The following is a 23,833-nucleotide window of genomic DNA, read 5'->3' on the forward strand; positions in this document are numbered from 1 at the left end:
AATTTGGTGTTTGGCGGGACGAAAGGATCGACGGGATCGGCGCGGGGCCGCGGAATCTCCGTGCTTGCGAGAGAATTCGGGATTCGCGTGGCAAGCCGCGGGATCGTCCGCGATACGAGTCCTTATTTCGTGTTCGGGGGCAATCGCCGGCCAGCGTGGTCGACACGGCGAGATCGCCCATAATTTTTGTGTCGTGCGGAATCGAAGTGGCCCGGGTGTGCGTTGAAGGAGCAACCGAAGGTGTGGCAAGTCGGTTTGTCGGCCGCGTGGCGTAAGTTCGCCGTGAGTCCGGAGCAAGGTACCGCGATACCTGAATCGTCATTGTTTCTGTTAAGCTTTCGTGTGTTCGTCTGCGTTATCTGTTGCGTTCCAATCTACAGAGTGAAAGATTCGACATTACCGCGTGCACTTATTGCGTTGCGGCATTCGTGCGTCATCCCATCCGACATTTTTGCGGTAATACGAGACTCAGACCGATTATACCTATTGATATTAGCTGACTAAATATATCCTCTGTTATTATTATTTATTCTCTTGTGTGTGATTGATTGTGTGACGCCTCTCTCTGAATTCCCTGAAAGAGCCCTACGCCCTGAAGTATTGCCGGGAATATCGCGTTAGATATTATAGTGTACGGTGGTGCGATCCGTCGCACCTGGCGCCCAATCTTTGGTGTCGGAATTAGTTGCGCGTGCTGCCAATCCTCGATAGCCCTCCACCGGATTGCGAGACCGGGGGAAAAAGCGTCGCAAGTTAAAAGGAAGAGTGATAACAGATTTTCAAACGCGAGAGATAAGAGATTTCGCGCAACTAAAGAAAGAATTAGAAGTTTGCTATTTGAGCCGCAAAAGCACAACACACTTACAACTAGAGTTTAATACACTCAAGTAAAAATCCGGACAAAGTGCAAGAGCATTCGGATTAAGAGCCGATAAGCTAGCAATAGAGCTATACGATTCCATGATAGAGGGAAGAAATCACACCATAGAAAGCAAGCGAACTATATTAGAAACGATTCAACAACAGGCATTACAGAATTTCCAATTAGGATTGAGAAACGAGATCAAGTTACTTGTCCGAGCTCAGCATTTCGCGACCTTGCAAGAAGCGAATGTCGGAGCGAGCGCCGAAGAAAAAGTAAACGGGCCGAGTGGAAATCCGCCGCGTCCCAAAAATAATTATGCGTACTCGCCGCAACCGCGTGATAACCGATCGATATTACAATGCCAAAAATGCGAAAAATACGGGCATCACGGAAGGGAATGTCGTACCAGTAAATAAGCGAACCGTTTCTCCTTACCGAAACCCGATAGGACACCCCGCGTAAACGCGATAGATAAAGTCTGCAATTATTGTAAGAAGGCAGGACACATGCGCGAAGAATGTTGGCTGTTAAATGGTCGACCAAATAAGGAAAGAACAAATCACAACAAACCTAATAATTCGCGAAGACAAAATAAAAATTTTCACCCGAAAACGAATGGCCCGAGAAAAAAGGACACTAATTCAGCCGCGAATAGCGATGAGAAAGACAAAGAGGACACAAAGCAGCGCCGACCGGTGTTAGAGTATCAGGTGTCACACATGACGAAAAAGCCGCGGAAGCATGCAGGGCTGGACCTAATCACTCTGCCCATGCGGGAAGCGAAGCGCGAAAAAATAAATTTGCTGTTCGATACCGGAGCGGCCGTATCAATAATAAAAGTAAAACATTTGAAAGGCGAAACAATGATAGAAGAGGATAAAATGGCCCTTACAGGAGTAACAGGTCATAAAGCTCATACTATTGGAAAATTTACGGCGACTATCGCCTTGAAAGACAGGAAAATCAAGCACGCCATATATGTCGTCAAAGACAATTTCCCGATTAAATACGACGGGATATTAGGAATAGACTTTATAAAAAAGCATCAAGTGTCGTATAGTTACAAATCGAATTCAATACGAATAGGGAGTAGTACATTAAAATTGTACCCGTATAAGAAGATGATTCTGAAACCACGAAGCGAGACAATAATACAAGTCGCGACCGATAAAAACTCACTAGGAATAATACAGGCAGAAGAAACAATGCCAGGAGTGTTCATAGGAAATTGCCTAGTGATGCCAGAAAATTTTCTATGTCCGGCAAGCATATTAAATACGACTGAGAAAACGGTCGAAATGCTAATGCCGCAAGTAACATTAGAGGAGTTAGAGCAAGAAGAAGCAGAAGAGATAGAAGTAAACCAAGTAAACAAAGCAGAAGAAACAATGCCGCGTAGCGAAAAAGTCGAAAAATTGATACGCACGCAACACTTAAATGAAGAAGAAAAGAAAGCCATTATGGAAATTTGAACCACTGACATGCACTGATATCGTCGCGCATAAAATTACCACAAAGGCGGGCAGCGTACCGGTCAACGTCCGACCGTACCGCTTGCCAGAAAAGCACAAGGAGGAAGTGAATAGACAAGTGAAAGAGATATTGAAAAACGGAATTATTAGACCTAGCACGAGCACGTGGAATGCGCCGTTGATAGTAGTACCGAAGAAAAGAGACGCATCAGGAAAGTTGAAATTAAGAGTGGTGATAGATTTTCATTTGTAAACGATCTAACTGAAGGAGATTCTTTCCCATTGGCAAACATAACCGATATCCTAGACCAACTGGGAAACGCAAAATATTTCACCACGCTAGACCTCGCCTCGGGATATCATCAAATCCCGATGGAAAGAAGAAGAAGATAAAGAAAAAACACCGTTCTCGACACAATACGGACATTACGAGTATAATCGAATGATATCGTGCCAGACTAGAGTCAAGCTCAACAGGGTCTTCTTTCCCCCGCTAATTTTTCCAAGCCCGTTCCTTTGGCAGTGGTTTCGCTAGATAGTAGATAGGGATAGAAATTTGTCGTAAGTTTTGCGTGCAGCACCTGCTCATGGAGCCTAATCCACACGGCCCCCACAGGCGTGGGATTGGGATACGCCCAATCAGCGCGTACCCGAGCTGTTGGGACGCAGCTCACCCGTCGGACACCCAAGTGCGAGACTCGGGTATCCTAGCCAGCATTTGGCTGTAAACCACTGCCACCACGATGGTCCTACCCGCGACCGGCGGGAGCGAACTTCCTGGGTCACCGGTCCCCGTGGTACCAGTCTAGATCACTGGTCGGATCTTTGCAGCCGAAGCCACTCCCAGTTGGGTCTCCTGCAGACCCGGCACTGGTAAGCCACACTCATCACGCACACTTCACACATTCCCACTCATTCTTCTCTGAAACACACATGCCGCAAACCTGCTCAGACTCATATTTCTCCTTACACTCTAATACCTTACTTACATCCACTCTGCCATCCTCACTCACACTGACTCCCCAATCATCCAATTTCTGACATCCACATACATATCACATTCAACCAGCACATGCTTCCAATCCTCGCACTCAGCACCACACATACAACTCTCAGTCTCAGACAATCCTCTTTATACAGAAACTCATTCAGACTGCCGTGACCCGTTAGAATATAGCCGAGCCATAGGCTCGGCTCAAATCCCAGGCATCTCTCGGCAAACCTCACATTCTGCACGAAGCCATAAGTCACTCGGGTAAATGTTTACAATTAGGGCCTGACCTCCGATGATCTTGACCTTGACATATGTTGTCAAGGTCACCCTCCTGAGTGACCTTTAGAAGGTTTTAGTCGGGGTCGCTTCTTATTAAAAAGTTATAAACAAAAAAAGTTTCGAAAATATAGCAGTTATTTTAAGTACTGAGAGGCATAAACGACTAATATTACGTTTTTCTTTAAAGCAGAGAATACTTTATTTCGTGAGAAAGTCGCTGCTTTACCAAAACACAACATTTAAAGCAGTAAATTGTTGATAAATTGAAGTCTTTTTGTTAAAGCAGAGAATACTTACATGGGTTAGATGACGAGCTTTAAACAGTTGAACACTCAAGTGTAACCGTGTAATACATAATGTAACTTTAAACATTTGAAAACTATTTTAAAGCGCGTCAACTAACCAATGTTGCGCGGAGGTTGTGCGCCTTGACTTTTATGTGAGACTCCGTTCGAACGCGAATCAATCGCAAACGGACTTGTACACGGGTGTCGCGCGCGCGCGCTGCACTCTCTTCAGCCATCCGGAATTGCACGCCAAACCGCACGCAACATCTCCACGGTTATCCCATCCAACCCAGGTGCCTTACCCACTTTCATCGCTTTCATTGCTACATTTACTTCATTCCATTCAAACAATCTCTCAACAATTTCTCTATCTGCCGTTCGTGCATCTTCCATACCCGCGGCTGGGAAGAAGCGATCCAGCAGCACTTCCACACTCTCTCTCCACGTACTTGTTGTCCTGTCACCCACCTTCATGGCACTCAATCTATCTCGTCCGTACTTTCCCATACACACTTTGTACACATCACCCCACAGATCCCTATTTCCCTTATCACTCACGAACTGTCTCCAGTTCTCCTTTTTCACTCTCCATATCATTCTTTGTACTCTCTCAGAGTACTTTTATACGCACTCAGACATCCTTCCACTCGATTCCTGTCTCTCGCTCGCATTCGCTGGTAGGTACGCCTACACTTTTTTACATCTTTCTTCATATACGCTCCAATTCATCCTTCCACCACACAAGCTTCCTCGCAGCCCCACACACTCTCCTTTTCATTCTGTTATCATTCGCTCTCAGGATCTATGTTGTGATGCGTTCCGCCAAACTATTCGCGTCCCAGTCATCCATCGCATTCACACCATCTTCTGACGCATACTCCACCAGATCGCTCTCATATCCCTCCCAGTCCACGTCTCTGCACACCCATCTAGGCCATTTACCTTCCATTCGCTCAGCATTCTTACCATAGGTCTCCGTATCAGCAACACGTTATGGTCACTGATACCCCAGTCACTCTTAACTTCCCGTTCGTACTAGCACCCCTCATACACATCGCTCACCAAAGTCACATCAATGTCGCTTTCCCCATTGGGTCCCCTAAACGTGTAACTCTCGCTGGGCTCATTCAACACAATCATACCATTCGCAATAATCCACTCCTCAAGCACTCTGCCACGCATTTCACTCTCTCTACTGCCGCCCCTGCCCTTACTGTACCATAAGGGAGAGACGGCGTTCGCATCCATTCCCACCAACACACGCTTTCTTCTAGTTGCCATTCGCACCCTGTCCATGTACGCCAGATACGGCTCGATGTCCTCACCGAACCGGCAGTACATAGACCCCACTTACATTTCGCCGAAATCTCCCTTCAGCCACACACATACTCCATACTCGTCCGTGCACTCCCTTACACACAACACATCGAGATTGGGATCATTTACCACCACTGCTGCTTTAACACATTCGCTCTCACATACAATCACATCCATCCTTAGCGGAAGCCCAACTACTCTTCCATCCTTCACACACGGTTCCTGCAGCAGCGCGCCACACTCACTCGACGTTCACACAACATTTCACCCAAGTCACACATAACCGCATACGCTCTTTGACAGTTACACTGTACCACATTCATACTCGAGACACCCTGCGCATTTTGTCTATCCATTACCGATGGTGCCCGCATATATTTCCCTAGCTATTCTATAAGAGGGACACCCCCCATCGTTGCCGCATGATTTTCCGGCCGCCCCCGCCTTTTGCAAACCGCGCATAATTTCGGCCCTGTTGCGTTCGGGCATTTGTCCCGCCGATGACCGCCAAGGCCGCAATGAGAACAAGTCTCCTCCGTCGCCCTGCAATACTTCGCAACATGACCCAGATCCAGGCACCTAAAGCATCTGGTTATCGACGTGAAGTCCGCGATCCTACAGCTCCTCCAACCAATGTATATTCGCGACGCCTTTTTAAATCTGTCGTGCATACCGGGTGTCACCTCTATTACCCAGTTGACAATCTCTTCGTCCCCTTTACCCATTCTAAATCGGAACACGCATTCCTCTACATATGTCCTCTCCTCCACCCCCTGCAAAAGCTCCGGGTTCTGCCTAGCTATGGCTTAGCGGACACCATCGACCTTCATCCCCTTGGGCACGTTGTACAAAATTATACGCGGTCTTTTGGCAGCCGGAAGTGCCGCCGTAAGACCCTTTTCTTAATCGCCTCGCTGGCGACTATCTTGTCAGCGTCTGCCTTTGAATGCGCCTGTATGACAATTCTGCCGTCCCTAGCTTTCCGCACGTTCCTTACCCTAATCTTATTCGCAAATGGGTCCATTGCTTCGAGCAACGTCTTCTTGACGTCTTCTACCGACTTGTCTTACGGCGCTACTGGCCACAATCACCGTAAATTGCCTATCCCCATTCCTGGTCTAACCCTGCTTGCTCCCGGCGCAGCAGAGACCACCGCACCATCTTCGCGACGCGGCTCCTTCCGCCTGCCCGCTACCTCCGCGAATGTAACTGGCGGTGGGCGATTCGTCTCCGCCCTTTCCGCCAGACAATCCCTCAGAAAAGAGTTGTCGCAACCCAGCTGCATGACTAACTTGCTAGCTTCGCTGAACAACGCCGCTATTTTTGTCCCGCCGACTTTGTAAACTTCGCATTCAGATCAAAGAGAATTTTATCCAACTTTAACTTGACACCGTGCATCGCTATAGCGGCCAACTCCTCTCGAGTCGTCGCATCGTTACCCACAAAGACGTCATCCTCGTCTGACTCGCTACCCGTACCGGCCTCGTTTTCGTCGCCGAGCAGGGCCGAGTTCGCCCGCTGCTGATCGGTCCCTCGGGCCATACCCCCTCCCACTGCTCCACTCGACTCACTCTGCGTGTCCCTTATGGGAGTCTGGGAGCCAGGTGGAGTCCTAGCCAGCAAACCACTACGTGGGAACGTACGCTCATGTGGTTTACCCGTCCCGTTCTCTTCGTCCGTCGATACCGTCTTCGATTCGCCCAGCGCCTGTTTTGTCGCCCACTTTTTCAGTACTTCCTGTAAGGACGGCTTCTCCGAGCCCTTCTGGCTGACTTTGGTCAATGCCACTGTCACTGCTTTAGTAATCGCCTTTTGCCCGTCCGCTTTGTCACCACTTGTCCCCGTCTTGGTCGTAGTCTTGTCCGTATTCTTGTCCGCAGTCTTGTCCGTATCCGAAGCTTTGTCCATTTCAGTTTTCGCCTTTTTGTCAACCTTTTGTCCATCCGGGTTTGGGGGTTTTTGGCGTTTTTCATAATGCAGCAAATATAGTGTTACGGTTCGGCCATCATGGCAGCCCATACGCATATGGGCATCTATCCCCGCCGTTTTAAAGCCCTAGTTAAACTGCATGAAAGTTGAGAAGCAGCTTGTCAGGTGATCTGCCCTATTCATGCAGACGTGACTCTATAAAAAGGTTATATAATTTGATGCTAAAGGTTTAGCGTCACCCTTACTAAATGAGCACGTATGCCCCGAGAACACCGTTCACTCAAAGTTCAGGCTAGACGTTGCCAGTGTATCTTCCCACTAGCAGGATATGAGGAAATAGTGATCAGCTAATCCTCCACACATGCGCCCGGGAGGGCCGGCTTCAACTCCCGAATAGGCTCCGCCCAGACACGGACAGCGGTTCTTTCACATTAAACATGCGGTTTCACATGGACTTTACTGGCGCTAGGCCAGACCTTACCATTTATTACGCCGCAGAGGTCAGGTACTAACATGTCGCATCTCTAGCACCCGACGATCACAAACATGGACACGCACACACTCACACACACCCCAAAACCCCTACACCCCCTCCGGAAAAAGCCGATAGCAGCCCGAGGGCCCGCAGGCCGGAGGAACCCGCGTATCGCCTTAACTCCGTTGGCCTACGAAGGCTGAGGCCAAGACTAAGGCTAAGCCCAAGCCTGTTCGTAGTTTACAGTGGGAACCACGCTGGAGGTGGAGTTCGGCTTGACTGTGATAGGCTAAGTGCTGCGGTTCAGCATGTGTTACGCTTCAACAGCCCTGTAAACCATGACTTTGTTCGAAAGATAGAGGGTCGCCTCAAAAGATCAGCGCCGCGTGTTGCTTAGGATGGTGTTCAGCAACCAAACTTAAAGTTTTCCGCGGCGTGTTGCCTTTCGCGACGTGTTGCTCAGCCGCGTGTTGCTTTGCAGGCACTCACGCGGCGTGTTGCTTCCGCCGACGGCAACACCCACGGGGAAACCAAGTTCGCTTGCGGCGCGTCACTCCGAGTCCGACGACACATGATGCCAAATTATTTTTGCGGTGTGTTGTTTAAGTTTCCCGCAGCGTGTCGCTTTCTGCGGCGTGTTAGCTCAGCCGCGTGTTGCTTTGCGGGCACTCACGCGGCGTGTTGCTTTCACTCCAATACCGACGACACATGATGCCAAAAATTTCCGCGGCGTGTTGCTTTCCAAAAATGTGTCGGGGGTTGTCACCCACCGTTAATTAAACACCATGGAGGTGTTATGACGCCCTACTCTTCCGCCGTGCGTGGCGCAACACAGCAGAAGAGCAGAACGCCCTTGGACCGCCTCTCACTCGCAACATTGTCGGGACAAGCCAGCTAGCAACCTGGGTACGCCACGTCTCATCGAGAGACACCCAGGAGCTCCACTGAGCCCATTTACCCCATTTTGGAATCACCATACAGATATGCGAGCGCGCCTAGAGGACGGCCCGTAACCTTACAAGCTGACCGACATGATCGGGGCACAGGCGAGTGCCAACCGACCATAAACCGTCGCCCGAGAACCGCCCCAGTATCTAGCAGCAACACGCCGCATTTCATTATCGCAAAACCGTGTTCGTTAATACACTCAGCCCGTGGGCGCCGAAGCGCTTTACCACTGCCCCTCTAGCACTATTCCCGTCAGTCATGTCTACTCCCACCAGTAGATAGGGACAGTGGGAATCTCGTTAATCCATTCATGCGCGTCACTAATTAGATGACGAGGCATTTGGCTACTGTAAAGGGGGGGTCTGGGGGAACGGTTAGCCCCTCCAGGATTCTCCCCGTGGTCGGAGTGCGACTGGACGTTATCAGTACTTCCCTGCACAGCAGTAACGGAACCCGCCACCGTGGATTTGCCCATTACAAAGATACATACCCTACGGATTACATACTCCCGGTATAGGCGACACCTCTGGCCACTGACAGACACGGTTTCCCGTAACGCACATATAACTCACTATTGTACCTGAGCTGTTCCCCAAGTAGCAGGGTTTAATCCTGCAGCGAGCATGATCTACTCGGATTAGATCAGCTCAACTGACAGGATCGGGGTGCCAAAGCATCCCACTTACAGGTAATGCGCAACATGAGCTTCATAGCGCTGACCCACATTAGGCCCTCCATGCCGCTCATTCGGTTATGCGAACCACCGCCCCTACGAGTCCGACACCATCTGGTAGGACACCGGTAGCCTCCCGGAAGGGTCCCTACCCCCGTAGTACTCGTGTCGAGCGATCGTAGCTCACGTTTGACGAGTCGCCGTTGCTGGTGTCGTGTCACCAGCTACCACGTAACGCACAAGTCACCCCGTACTGTTAACGCGTCGCTCATCGGTTGCCCGGGGATCCGGGATTCGGCAGCAGTCGAAGTGTCTTAGGAATATACGGCACGTGGTGCGCCATATACTCCGCTCGTATTAGACACCTCCCACGCACGAGCACGCCGCGCTCGCCTCGCGAAACGCTACCCTGTTTAGTACTACTGGCTGCATCCGTTACCCAGCTGACAGGTCCTGGGGTTGGGCAGCAGCCCAGCAGTTTTATGGGTAAAGGGCACAGGGTGTTTACCCGCGTTTGCTTGAATTTCTTCACGTTGACATTCAGAGCAATACCTTTTGGACTGAAAAATGCCTCAGCGACATTTCAACGAGCAATAATAGCCGTTCTAGCAGGACTAGTAGGATTACAATGCTTAGTATATCTAGACGACATAATAGTATACGGAGCAAGTTTACAAGAGCACAATAAAAAATTAATAGAAGTGCTAAAAAGACTGAGAAAATATAATTTGAAATTACAGCTCGATAAATGCGAATTCCTTCGGAAAGAAGTGACGTATCTTGGACATGTGATCACAGAAAACGGAATCTCGCCAGATCCTTCAAAACTAGAAGAAGTAAAAAACTTCTTGAAACCAACAAAGGTAAAGGACATCCAGGCTTTCGTAGGATTAGCCGGATATTATCAAAGATTCATTAAAGATTTCTCAGCGATCGCCAAGCCACTCACAAAAATGACCAGAAAAAATACCAAATTTGAGTGGACGGCAGAACAGCAAAACGCGTTTGAAATACTTAAAAAAAAATTAACTACAGCACCGGTATTAAAATACCCGAACTTCTCCCAAAAATTTGTAGTGACAACCGACGCAATCACGCAACCGACAGATTACGCAATCGGAGCCATACTGTCACAGGGAAAGATAGGTCAAGATCAACTTGTGGCGTATGCGAGCAGAATACTATCTAAAGCCAAGCAAAATTACAATACTACAGAGAAAGAATTACTAGCAATAGTATAGACGGTGAAATACTTCCGACCATACGTTTATGGAACAAAGTTTACGATAGTGACAGACCATAAATCATTGGTTTGGCTATTTAACGTAAAGGACCCCGGATCACGATTAATCCGATAAAGGTTGAAATTAGAAGAATACGATTACACTATCGTACACAAGGCCGGTCAAGAGAATAGAAACGCTGATGCGCTGAGTCGACATGTGCCGACAGATATCAACAAGAAAGAGAAAGAAGAGAACAACGAACAGGAGAGCGAAAGAAAATACACAGAAGAAGAGAAGCAACGTATATTATACGAATACCATGAGGCACCTGTAGGAGGACATCAGGGTGTGGAACGCACCATAAACCGAATAAGGTTGACGCATAATTGGAGAGGATTAACACGAGACGTCAAAGATTACATTAATAAATGCGAATTATGTCAGAAGAATAAGTTATCGCGAAAAAATAAAGCAACCTTCAGTAATCACAGACACCGCGGACAAACCGTTCGAAAAATGTGCTCTAGATATAGTAGAACCACTGACGGTGACCGAAAACGGAAATAAATATATCCTCACGTTTCAGGATAATTTATCGAAATTCAGTAAAGCGATACCCGTACCTAATCAAGAAGCGAATACGATCGCGAAAGAATTTGTCACGAAAATAATCTTCGAATACGATATCCCCGAAAAAATACTAACAGGCCGAGGAACGAATTTCCTTAGCGAGATATTTAAAAGCACGTGTAAATTATTGAAGATCGAAAAAATTCAAACAACGGCGTACCATCCTGAGAGCAATGGAGCATTAGAACGCTCTCATAGGACATTAGCAGAATACTTGCGACATTATATTAACGCGGACCAGACAGACTGGGATGAATGGACGCCATACGCAATGTTCGCGTATAACACGACGCCACACACGGCGACCGGGTTTACACTCTTCGAATTAGTATACGGGCCACGAGCGACACTACCGACGGCACTGTAGCAACCAACGTATACTTATGATGATTACGCGCAAGAGCTGAAAGAAAAATTAAGAGCGACACACAACGAGTTGCAAAGGAACATTTGCGAAACGAAAAATCTAAGGCCAAGGAAACGTACAATAAGAAGACAAAAGAAATCAATTTCCGAGTGGGAAACAAAGTTCTCTTGCACGATGAAACGGTGCGTAGAGGGAGATCGAAAAAATTAGAATCCCCGTGGATAGGACCATACGAAATAATTGAAAAACACTCAGACGTCAATTACACGATCAAAAAGGGACGGAAAACCACGCGAGTACACGTAAACCGATTAAAACACTTTATAGAACAGTAAAAAGCGCAAAAGAACAAGCAATAGAAAGTAGGCGATAGAAAGTAGACGATAGTAAAAAATAAGAAAAATAAGATAATAAGTACTTACCGAACATCAAGCACGGCGGACTATCCGCACCACACGTCGACCGGTGGCCACATCCACCGTGACCTCCAAGGGCATGATGGACACCCATGTGCCCGGGGGTGTTAAGGCCGCCTCCACGTAGGAGGGAGGGGGCGAGCGAGACAAGGGCCCCGCACACACACTTGAACGCGCACTAGTAGGCGCACCACGCAAACTTACGGCACCCGCTCGCGCCGCCCTTAGCCAGTACGACCGCATACAGGCGTCGCAAGACGCCGGCGCGAAATACAAATTGCACTGAATGCACCTCATTTTGATGGTATCGTACAAATTAACGAGTTAATAAAAGTGCTCAGGCAATTCTGCTCGTAGCAGAAAGTGCTACGTCTCAAGAGCAACTAAACGCGCGATGAGAGAAAAACGCAAGGAGAAGGTATAACCAAGCCAAGATAAAAATTCGAAGAAAGGTAACATAAGTCCTTATCTTACAAGACGCTGATCGTCGTCCAGCACTTCGCGAAAAAAGCGAAACCCGAGACAGCACCATCGTACGAGATACGACAATTCAGCAGCGAGCCGGGAATATACTTTGAGAGAACCGGACAATTGCAACAGGTAGAAGCTACATGAAAACTAGCGATTAAAATCGACGTAGCAGCCCTAGGACATCGATATCACCAACTACAGAAGGTTTTTCAGCAAACCGAAAAATTATGCGAAACGATACTCGCAACGGACACGCAGCAGACGTGCAAAAATATTCTCCATACGATAAAGATAATGAAAAATTAACGCAATTATTAACGCGATTACAGGCTATATATAAAACAAATTATAATAAACGTGGTTTAATAGATGCAATCGGCACGATCAGCAAAACGCTGTTCGGCACTATAAATGCCGACGACGCAAAACACATACAGGAGCAGCTTGAACTGATACAAAATCAGCAACAGACTCTACGGCACACCGCGAAGAATCAATTAAAAGTGATAAATGCCACAATAGGCCACATAGAAGCCTTAGAAAAAACATTATATTATAAGAACAACTACTGACGAACGTCACGATACGAATACAGCAGGAAACAGCCATGTACGTCAAAAGAAAAACAATAGACGAACAGTTATTACTAGTAACTACAATTACAGAAGATCTACTAGAAGATGTGAAAGACACGATAGATTACCTCACATATTCGCGAGAAGGAGTCACACTAGAAAAAATAATAACAGAATTAAAAGAGGCGACGTCACAATTGACGCGAAGATCTCATTTCCCATTTAAAGTTAGACTAGGGAATTGGAACAATATACAAATTTACGTAGAAATTAACGCGTATTACGATAACCCGAACATAAATACAATAATTAAATTTCCCGTGGTAGCGTACCCCGTGTATGAAATAATAAGAACGACACCATTACCTGTCCACAACCAACGCGAATATTTTTACATTTTTAAAAACTACTCACAACATATTAGCAATAGATAAAGAGAATCATAATTATATAACGAAACTACCCGGTATACTTTATAAAAGCCGACGCACCATGCGAGGTGCAAGTTTATGTAAAAACGCCAGGATATGTAAACACCTGCGAAAAACGTCAAATAATGTCAAACGTAACCTTATGGATAACAGTAAGCGAACCGCAAACGTGGCTATTCTCAACGCCGAAAAAAAAGCTAACAATTCAATGTAATGATCAGGCAGAACAAAAAATAGAAATAGAAAGAACAGGGAAACTAAGTATAAACGAAAATTGTAAACTAACCACACCCGACATTATTATAAAAACAAAAAGACTATGAAACAAATGGAAATGCACTTAGCAGATTTTAACCTTGAAGCCGTGCATAAAGGTGCGGAGCTCAGTCGTATTAGGGTCCCTGAGAGTGGTCCTGCGCCGCTTGACGGACGACGTAGTGCAGCAGGCGAGTCGCCAAGCAGAGCCTCCCGTAGAGCGAGGGGCAGAAGGCGCGGCGAATCCGCCGATGCAGGAGCAAGGCATGGACGCGGCGGGCACAGGGACCGAGCAGGCTGCCAGCACGACTACCGAAATACCGGCAGCGCCGGACATGGCACCCGAGAGGGAGCCCGATTGGGCGGCCGTTCCCGAGACGGCAAGCGAGGCGGCACGCCTCGTAGAGGCGGCAATGGAAACGGTCGCGGACCCGGAGCCCTTGTCGCAGGTTAGGTTATGGTAGAGCTCCTAGCTATACAGACCGCGACAGAGACGCTCGTAGGACAAGTAGAGGGAGCCAGCGCGACCAGGACGGAGGCTACCACGGCAAACGGAGCATCATCGGAGGAGGTCCGGAGCCCCGAGACGGAGACGTCTAACGGGGAGGGTGACGCTGTGATGAGGCCCGAGTAGTCGGAGAGTGAAAGGCGCTCCGAGGATGGAGAGGGCTAAGCCCTTTGTAACGACAATCCCACCCGGCGTCGCTGTATATAGGTAGGTTATAAGTTAGGCGACCAAGATCGCCGGGCAGCGGCCCAATTAGAATTAAGAGTTTATCAGGCCGATCCAACCCTTTTAGTTCGTTAATACATGGCCCTAGCCACAAAACATTTATTTTACTTTCGCGTGCGCGGATCGGCGCCAAAGGCGCACAACCTAGGCTAAGAGCCACACACAATCTTCAGAAGGACCAGCCCGGCCGGAGGGCGGAACCAGAGTCGAACAGCAGAACAAGCCACGGGACTTGTCCGACGCGATGGCAAAACGTTAGCGCGATACGCGACAGCCTAAGTCCTGACTCAAATCGGAGTCAGAGTATAACGGCAGACCAATTCACGGGACGTGTCCGATGCGAAGGCAAAGAGTTAGCGCGACACGCGAAAAACCAAGTTCTGGCTCAGAACATAGACAAATCCGGAAAGCAAGTTAAGTCGATGGGGCGGTCAGACGCGATGTTAAAGTATTAGCGCGACACACGGGAAACTAAGTCCTGGCCCACATAGGGGCTTAAACGGATAGACAAGCTAAGTCAGCGACGCTGTCCGATGAACTACGCGAGAGTTAGGCGACACGCGAAAACTTAGCATCTGACGGACCAGCGAGGTCTCGAGTGAAGTCAGAATAGATCCGCGACGCGATCCGGTGACTGACGCAGAGGCAAATCCCGGCGACGGTCCACGATCCAGCTTCCCGGACATCATCCCCGAAGAAGGACTAGCCCTGACACACCAAGAGAACCTAGGATACCGCCAGGGTAGGTCGGCGACGAAATCCGGTCACCCGGACCAAAGATACGGCGACGTCCCGCGATCTCCCGACCCAGACGTCATCCCCTGGGAATGGTCGCGGAAGTAGGTTCAGGCAATCACCAAAAGTGGTCAGAGTAGGTCGGCGCCATTGGCGTCCCGGGTGCGATACACCTGGACATCGTCCACAGGAAAAACGTGCGGAGTCGCGTATAATAGGTATAACTGAGACGTGCGCATAGGTCGGCGTCGACGGCAGACGAAAAACGCCGAAGGTGAAAAACCGGTGCACGAGCACCAGGGCGGCGAAGCCCCTAGAACGCGAAAACAGCAGAAATTTCCATGGGAAACATCTGGAACTTCCGAACGCGTAAACACGTGAAGAGGGGGAAAGAGAAAATCGGAACATCTGGCACTGCGGCGCAAACAGGCGACGAAGTGGGGATGTAACGAGAAGTGGGGAGCCCAAGAGAGCCCCGCGGCTCGAGGCAGTCTCTCGTGGATCGTCTCAAAGGTAACACGTACAACTTGTATCTCTCACGTTGTCGCGATAACTTCCGCAATTGTGATCCGATTCCGAATTAAATCGTACCGAGACATCCCTAACAAACGGGAACGCCCGCAGAACGCGTTATTATTCGCAATTACAAACGCGAACGGTATTGTATACCCCCGAGAACTTGTGCGTCGTGACTTAATGATACGTGCGACCACCATCTTGTGTAACTTGATGATTTGTGAACAACCAACACTGTGAACAAAAAGGGTTGAATAAATTAATTAATCAGTTATCAAAATATTTCCGGAAAATCAAAATATTATATTTACTTACCTTTTACTTACCTGGTACTTACCTGGTCCATCGGTGTCGGTTCATTGAAGTCCCTCGTCGATCCTGGTCGGCGGTGGCAGCGGTGATCCAGAGTGTCGGCGACGGCGATGATCCATCCATGGCGGGAACCTAAAAGAAAAGAGAAATTAGTTAAATTGATATACTACGGAGATATATAGATACTTACCTTCTCGGTTATTCAAGGTCAAACTGAGTGGCGACCGTTGATTTTATAGGACATCCAGCGCGAATCGTACCTTCCTGTAGTGCCGTTCGGTTACAACCTAACGCTAACAAACGAAAATAAAAATACTAACAAACAAGCGAAAAAAAAATTAGATTAAAACCCGTAATTAGGAATCCGAACGAATTAATGGAATTAAGTCTAGAAATAAGCGACATAAATAAAGAGTTGGAAAAATCCCAAGACACCCTAATAAAAATTCCTATGTCATATATCCCGTAGGATCAACCCTTACGATAATAATAATACTAAGCGTAATAGGAATAAGTATCTATGTAATAAAAAGAAATAAGAAACGAGCAAGCGCCCGACCGCACATACACGGCGACCTAGCGATGCTATATTAAAAGATAAGAAAAATGTAACCCGTAAAAAATAATAAAGAACACAACCACCCTAATAGAAATAGGAGTAGGATGAGCAACGAAACCTTATAACGAAAACTACAGACCGTAGTTTCCTTCTCTCAGGGAGGGAGGGATGTTGCGGCCCCAATTAGCATTACGAAATAGATTAAGAAACTGTTTAAAGAAAAGATGTTATTGTAAACAAGACAATAAAGAATCAAAGCAATGAGTTGCGCGATCGGCCTACATCCGATCGAGCAACTCAGCGGATCCGAAGGACGGACGACCGAACAAAAAGGAACAAGAAGAGAGGACGCGAGGGCAATCGGAGTCGGGCAGCGACGGACGGGTCTTGTACGAAATAAGTTGTAAAGACGAAATAATTAGTAAAAGTCGTGTGTATTGCAACCAAAAGTGTTAGTCATTTGCCTCCCGTCTCCTTCTTGGAAAGATTGAATCCAAGTGTCCCAGAAAGAAGCACAACAGCTCGAAACTGAGAGATGCGAAAGAATTTGGTACAGGCGGTTTGTACGCAGCTCGCGTTCTGTTCAATGCGCTTATAATAGCAGGATAACTTAGATGCATTGCTGCTTCAGGATCACTGAAATAAAAAGTTGATATACAGTAGAAATAAAAAATAAGTAGTCAGTACTAAAATGTTACAAATTAAAAATTTATTTAATTAAATAACAGAATAGTAGTAACGTAACGCATATATTTTAAAGATAACAAAATAGATAAATAATTATTAACAAAAAAATTGCATTGTATCTTATTGCAGTTTGATTATATATTTCGATCACTTTTTATAAATAAGTAGTCACGTGACAAAACAACCTTCAAAAATTATATAATATAAATAATTTAAAGTTAGAGCACTTGTGGGATGAATTAGATCGTAGAATACCAGAATCAAAGAGAAAAGAATCTTAAAGAATACTGTTAGGTCCGTCGCGAGTTACTTTACTATAACGAGATGACGGAGAGAGGACGAGGGATCGGCACGATGAAGTACACGTAGCCGAGACAGATATGATTAATGCTACAAATACGTTTAATATCGGACTTGATACAATCGGTAACGTTACCGTGCTCCGGCGGAGACTGCCACCGGAAACGGTGACTCGCGCACCCTCCCTTACGGAAAGAAACTACAGCCAGTAAATATTACACTTGTGTAGTTACTACAAGACCCCCTGTAGTTATCACAGAAAGGAACACAATAATCTGTAGTTATTACACGCTGTAATTACTTTAGTGCGTGAAATCCCTGTAATATGGAATACACGTCTAATCTTGAAGTGTGAAATCCACTACACGTGTAATCCACTATATGTGTAATATACTACATGTGTGGTAAATGACTTGTGTAGTAGACTACACATGTAATCTACAAAATGTGTAATACACTACTACACGCGTGTATTAAATGTAATGCTACCAGTAATCCATGAAATTTGAAATAGCGAGTCTTATCATATATATAGTATACTTTTACTTCAATGCAGCTGTATATAAATTATTTCTATAAATATTGTTTGACATTTATTAGATTTAATGTATCATTTTTTAACCACATTTTATTATTTTTTAATTTCATATTTTATATAAGTAAATAAATATTAAAAAATATAAAGTGTCAGTGTGTATACATTGCAGGGTATTCGCCATTTTGACATCATAAAACAGTAAATATTTCTAAAATTAAATAATATATACAGATATGCATGCATAGTGTAATTATTATTATACATCATTTTTACATGATCAAAAAATAATTACAATAATATATATATTGGGCAAATGCGTAAGAATCTGACGTATCTGCTTAATATATATTATTTTATTTACAACAAAATACATTAATTTACATTATAACTATATAAACTGACTTAATAATAATATAATATTGTACATACATTTATCCAAAAAGTCTACGCATTGTTCACCCGTATCTCTTGCTTGCTATGTTTCTAAAAATCAATCGGTTTCAATTGTATTAACGACAGGCATGATAAATTGCTTATGCCCATTGGAATATGGTATAACAACGCATTTACTTTTAATCATATCCAATAGGCAACCTTGAGAATCTAACGCTCGCAAAGTGAAAGCGAGCGTTGGAAATATTCGAGAACGCTCGATTTGCTCTAAAACGCGTTTATTTGCCTTCCCCCCGTTTTTTTTGGTGTTTTCGCTCGCGCCCGGAACACAGGTGCACATCGCGTGATCGCTCGTACTGCGACCAATAGTCTGGTCGCTCGACGATTTGGAGCCAATCAGCGTTTCGAAATTTCCTCGCGGAAAAGTTCGGAGCTCCGGCCGCAATCGCTTCGCTTGCTCCGGCCGGGAGCTCAGTGAGCCAAGTGCGCCCTAGCAATTCGTACGCGACACTAATTGTCGATATCGAAAACGGAGCCGAATCGGAGCGAATTGTAATAGCGAGTGCTGTGTAACGAACTTTAAATAAATTGACTGTTACATTTTCAAAAACGAGAACCTAATTATTTGTGCTGTCCTCGGCGCGCCGCGCGAGAAACAGGAGCGGTTTACTTAACATTTAATGGTCCTTCGAGCCGGTAGTGCTAACTCAAAAACCGGCATAGACAGTTCGACCGCCTCCATAGTGATCGCGTTGTGCTCCGAGACAGACGGACCATCGCGCCCGCTCGACTCGCTCGCAAAACGGAGTTCGCCGTCCGAACCGTCGCACATCGAATCTGATTCCCGGTTCATCGGGTACTCCGCGATACGCGTTCGTGACTCCGTGGCTCACTCTGTACATTGAGCGCTCTGCACCCGCTCTCCTAAATATTGGTGCCCTGTGAATTGTGAAGTGCTTCGGAGGCTCCTGTGCGACCTCCAGCAACCGTATCATCGCGATACGCATCCGCCGCCCGACCGGCGCCCTGCCTTGAGACGTGCTGTACGTCCCTGCTTCCCGCGAGTATCGCCCTGCTGCTCGCCGCGGAAACGCATAAGAGAGAAACGCGTCTTCGCTCTTCTCGATCGACGAACCCGAACGCTCTGCACCCGCTCACTTAAAGATAGGTGTCCACCAGTGTTGAAAAAGCCCGGTGCTACCCGGCTTCGCTCTGCTCCGGAGGCTCCTGCGTGACCTCCAGCGGAACGTATCGTGCTGAGATACGCTCACCGCCGCCCGACGGGCGCCCTGCCTTGAGACGTGCCTGACGTCTCTGCCTCCCGCGAGTATCGCCCTGCTGCTCGCCACGGAGTCGCAAGCGGAGACGGGCCAGACGTTCCTGCCTCCCGCGAGTATCGCCCTGCTTCTCGCCGCGGAGTCTTCAAGAGCGCCTTCGCTCTTCAATCTGATTGACACACAGGTGTCAGATCCTCGCCTACAAGATCCAACCATCTCGCTGACATGTCTCTGGATCTCAAAAAAGCGATCGCTGATAAACTTTAAAAAGCTTTCCAAAGCTCAGGTCACTCTCCCAAAGACGAAGGGGAAACTGACAAATTTGGAAGGCCTCTGGGAGAATGTTCGAGCCCTCCACGTCCAGCTGCTACAGACGGCCACCCCGGAGAAGAAGTCGACTTCCTACTTCTAACAATACGACCTTCTTGCCGCCGAGGAAGCCTACTTCGACGCGGCGAATCATCTCCACGAGATCATCGGTAAATTAAGTAACGACGCCCCGAGCGCGCCGTACCGAGGTAACGAATCATCTTATCGCGACGCGCACTCCGGCATGTCATTGCATCTGCCTCGTATTTCGCTTCCAAACTTTTCGGGTGCTTTCCCGGAATGGGAAAATTTTCGGGAAATTTTTGAGTCACTCGTCGACAAAAACGAGTCCCTCACGAAGACTCAAAAATTACATTACTTAAAGGCGAGCCTCTCCGGCGAGGCTGCCGTGTTAATTAATAATATTCATATTTCTGACGCGAACTACGAGGCAGCGTGGCAACTTCTTCTCCACGAGTACGACAACCGTAACGCGATTATTCACGCGAACATCCATTCTTTCGCCGACTTACCAAAAATGAAAACCGAGAATGTTACCGAATTGAAAAAACTTCGCGATAGCGTGTCAGCGGCTCTCGCCGCTTTAACGAATCTCGATCGTCCTGTCGATACGTGGGACGACCTCCTAGTTTACATTATATCGCAAAAGTTTAGTCCGCGAACGCGCAATGAATGGAATTTGAAGCGAGGCGATACGGATGCATACCCCACGTATAAGGAGATTCATGACTTCATGACTCCTCGCATACGCGACCTTACGGATTATCCGTCGCAATTCGACTCCGCGTCGAGCAATACGCGCGGAAACAAATCTCGTACGTCGATTAATAATGTGTCGCCCGTCAAGTGCGTCCGTTGTTCCGGAAATCATAGTCTGACAAAGTGTGATAAATTTCTAAGTTTGCCGATTGAGCAGCGTCGACTCGTAGCGCGACAGCATAAATGTTGCTTCAATTGCTTGAGAACCAAGCATTATTTAAAGAATTGTCCGAGTAAAGGACGTTGCAATCGATGCCGTCAAGCCCACCATTCGCTGCTTCACAGCGAGGGTATAGCCGCGATTAATTCGCCGTCCTCCGCGCCGTCAGCTGTGTCTGTCGCCGCTGCTCCCGAGCCTCCGGCCGCGCCCTCCGCATCCGTTCAAACCGTACATGCTATTCGAGATGTAACGCAACCGCCTCATGTACTTCTCGCCACTGCGTATGTTAATCTAAGTACTATCGAGGGCCGCACATTCAAAGTACGTGCGCTACTAGATCAGGGCTCGACATACAGTTTCATATCCGAATCTCTTTGTCAGACTATGCGAACCAAGCGTCATCGTGCCGCGTTAAAAATACATTGCTTCGGAGAGAAATTTAATGGAGTCGCGCGATCTCAAGTTAATCTCACGCTCGCGCCATGCGACAAACAGGGACCGATATTCCCATTTTCGGGCTACGTATATCAACGAATTACTTCGTACACAGCCTCTCAAACAAAGCCAGCCGCAATGTGGCCGCATCTACGCGATTTACCGTTAGCAGATCCCGATCCCTCATGTAATCGCCCGATTCATGTACTAATCGGCGCGGATTTATACGGTTCTCTGCTGCTCGACGGCCTTCGTCAAGGCCCGGTCGGCACCCCGACGTGCCAGCTTACTGTTTTCGGATGGATCGTCTCCGGTCCTGCCGGCACCGCGCGCCCAGCCGGAGAGTCCGCTTCCGTTTTGAATTGCGTATCCTGCGAGGATACGAATTCATTGATCCAAAGTTTTTGGGAGGATGAAAGTATCCCCTCTCAAAATCCTCTCACCGAAGAGGAAGAACGTTGCGAAAATCATTTTGTTAGTACGCATTCTCGCGATTCTCAAGGACGTTACATTGTTCGTTTGCCTTTCAAGAACGGCCCCCCTCACATAGGCGACACTTTTCGAAAGGCTTCTTTCTTATACTCCAAAATGGAGCGCCGACTCTCGCAGAAACCCGAGATCGCCGCTCAGTATCACGATTTCCTCAAGGAATACGAATCCATGGGGCACATAGAAGAGGTACGCGACGACGAGCCCTCTCAATACCCCCCGGTGTACATTCCGCATCATTTCGATTTGCGCGAATCGAGTACGACTACTAAATTACGCGTCGTGTTTAACGCGTCGAGCAAATCGGACGATAAAACCACTCTCAACGATTTCTTAATGGCGGGACCAAAGCTACAACAAGACATCGCTGCAATAATTTTACGTTGGCGACTATCCCGTTTCGTATACATGGCGGACATCGCGAAGATGTTCCGTCAAATACGCATACGTCGTGATGACGCGGATTTCCAACGAATTCTTTGGCGCCCTCCCGCAAGTCTGTTGATTCGACTGTATCGCTTGCTCACCGTGACTTACGGCTAAAAGCTATCGCCATTTCTCGCGCAGCGCTGCCTTCTTCAATTAGCTCGTGACGAATGTAAATATTTTCCCGACGCGGTTTCAATAATCGAAGAATCGACCTACGTCGATGACGTTCTTTTCGGAGCAGACGACCTTCGGTCTCTGCTCGAAAAACGCAAGCAATTTGTCGGACTAATGAATCGCGGATATTTTTCCCCCCGAAAATGGGCCGCGAATCCACCCGAACTGTTGACGGATATCCCGGAGGACCAACGTGAATCCTCGGACTATCCGATCAATCGCGATGACACGCTCAAGGTTCTCGGCCTGTCTTGGTCACCGCATGACGACTCGTTTACCTTTGTAATCTCGCCTTACGCCGTAACTGTTTATACTAAACGCTCCGTTTTATCATTTATTGCAAGGTTATATGACCCCCTCGGATGGGCGTCGCCGATCGTCATCGCGGCCAAGATGTTGATGCAAGAGCTCTGGCTCTGTAAAATTGATTGGGACTCTCCCATCCCCGATCTTTTACCTCATTGGATTAATTATTGTACGGATTTGCCTCATATCAGTGAAATACGCATTCCCCGATAGACAGGGATGCGTCAAGATAAACTCGACGTGGAATTACACGGATTCGCGGACGCGTCCATTCGAGCTTACGCTGCGGTCGTTTACCTTCGAATCGTGCACTCTACCACGAATATTTAGGTGACCCTCCTCGCGGCCAAAACGAAGGTCGCGCCGTTAAAAACCGTCAGCGTTCCGCGATTAGAACTTAACGCTGTCGTTCTATTAACTCGGTTGCTAGATTGAGTAAGAAATTCCCTGCGCTTTCCGCGAGCGTCATCATTCGGATGGACTGACTCCCAAATCGCATTGGCTTGGATTCAGCAACATCCATCGCGATGGAATTCCTACGTCGCGAACCGAACGGATCTGCACGCGTCTCCGAGGTGCAGATGCGCCTTCCGTCAGTACGTTGGCAGCACGTCCGCACGCACGACAATCCTGCCGACTGCGCTTCTCGCGGCTCTACCGCTGTCGATCTCGTACACCATGAATTATGGTGGGTAAGCCCCCCGTGGCTTAGAAAATCCCCGGCCTCGTGGCCGATTCTCCCGATTCCTACCGGAAAGGAAATTTTGCAAACGGTATCTTCCGAAGCGCGCAAAGCTACCGTTCATCTCGTCGATCCAACTCCTGAGTGGGAGCTGCCCACCTCGTGCTCAAGCTGGATCCGACTTCTCCGTATTACCGCGTACATTCGCCGTTTCGTGCAAAACTTAAAAAATAAAGTCGCCTCATTGACGATCGTCAAGTCGCCTTTGACCGCAGAAGAAATCCACGAAGCTTCGGTCTTTTGGCTTCGATCGGTACAAGCGACCTGCTTTCCTGATGACTTGAAGGCCTTAAAAGCTCATGTCACCGTATCGAGAACAAGTCCATTACGCTCTCTCCACCCATTTATC

At 47.5% G+C, this 23,833-nt stretch overlaps 1 protein-coding gene across 1 annotated transcript; it reads left to right on the forward strand.

Moving 5' to 3' along the window:
• Positions 1-20,507: 20,507 nt before the first annotated feature.
• On the forward strand, positions 20,508-22,376 carry LOC139823771 (uncharacterized). Its single transcript, XM_071796271.1, has one exon. It carries the CDS (start codon positions 20,508-20,510, stop codon positions 22,374-22,376), a length of 1,869 nt encoding a protein of 622 aa, XP_071652372.1.
• Positions 22,377-23,833: the final 1,457 nt, after the last annotated feature.

The sequence above is a fragment of the Temnothorax longispinosus genome, unplaced genomic scaffold (assembly GCF_030848805.1).
Source record: "Temnothorax longispinosus isolate EJ_2023e unplaced genomic scaffold, Tlon_JGU_v1 HiC_scaffold_18, whole genome shotgun sequence".
Taxonomy (NCBI): domain Eukaryota; kingdom Metazoa; phylum Arthropoda; class Insecta; order Hymenoptera; family Formicidae; genus Temnothorax; species Temnothorax longispinosus.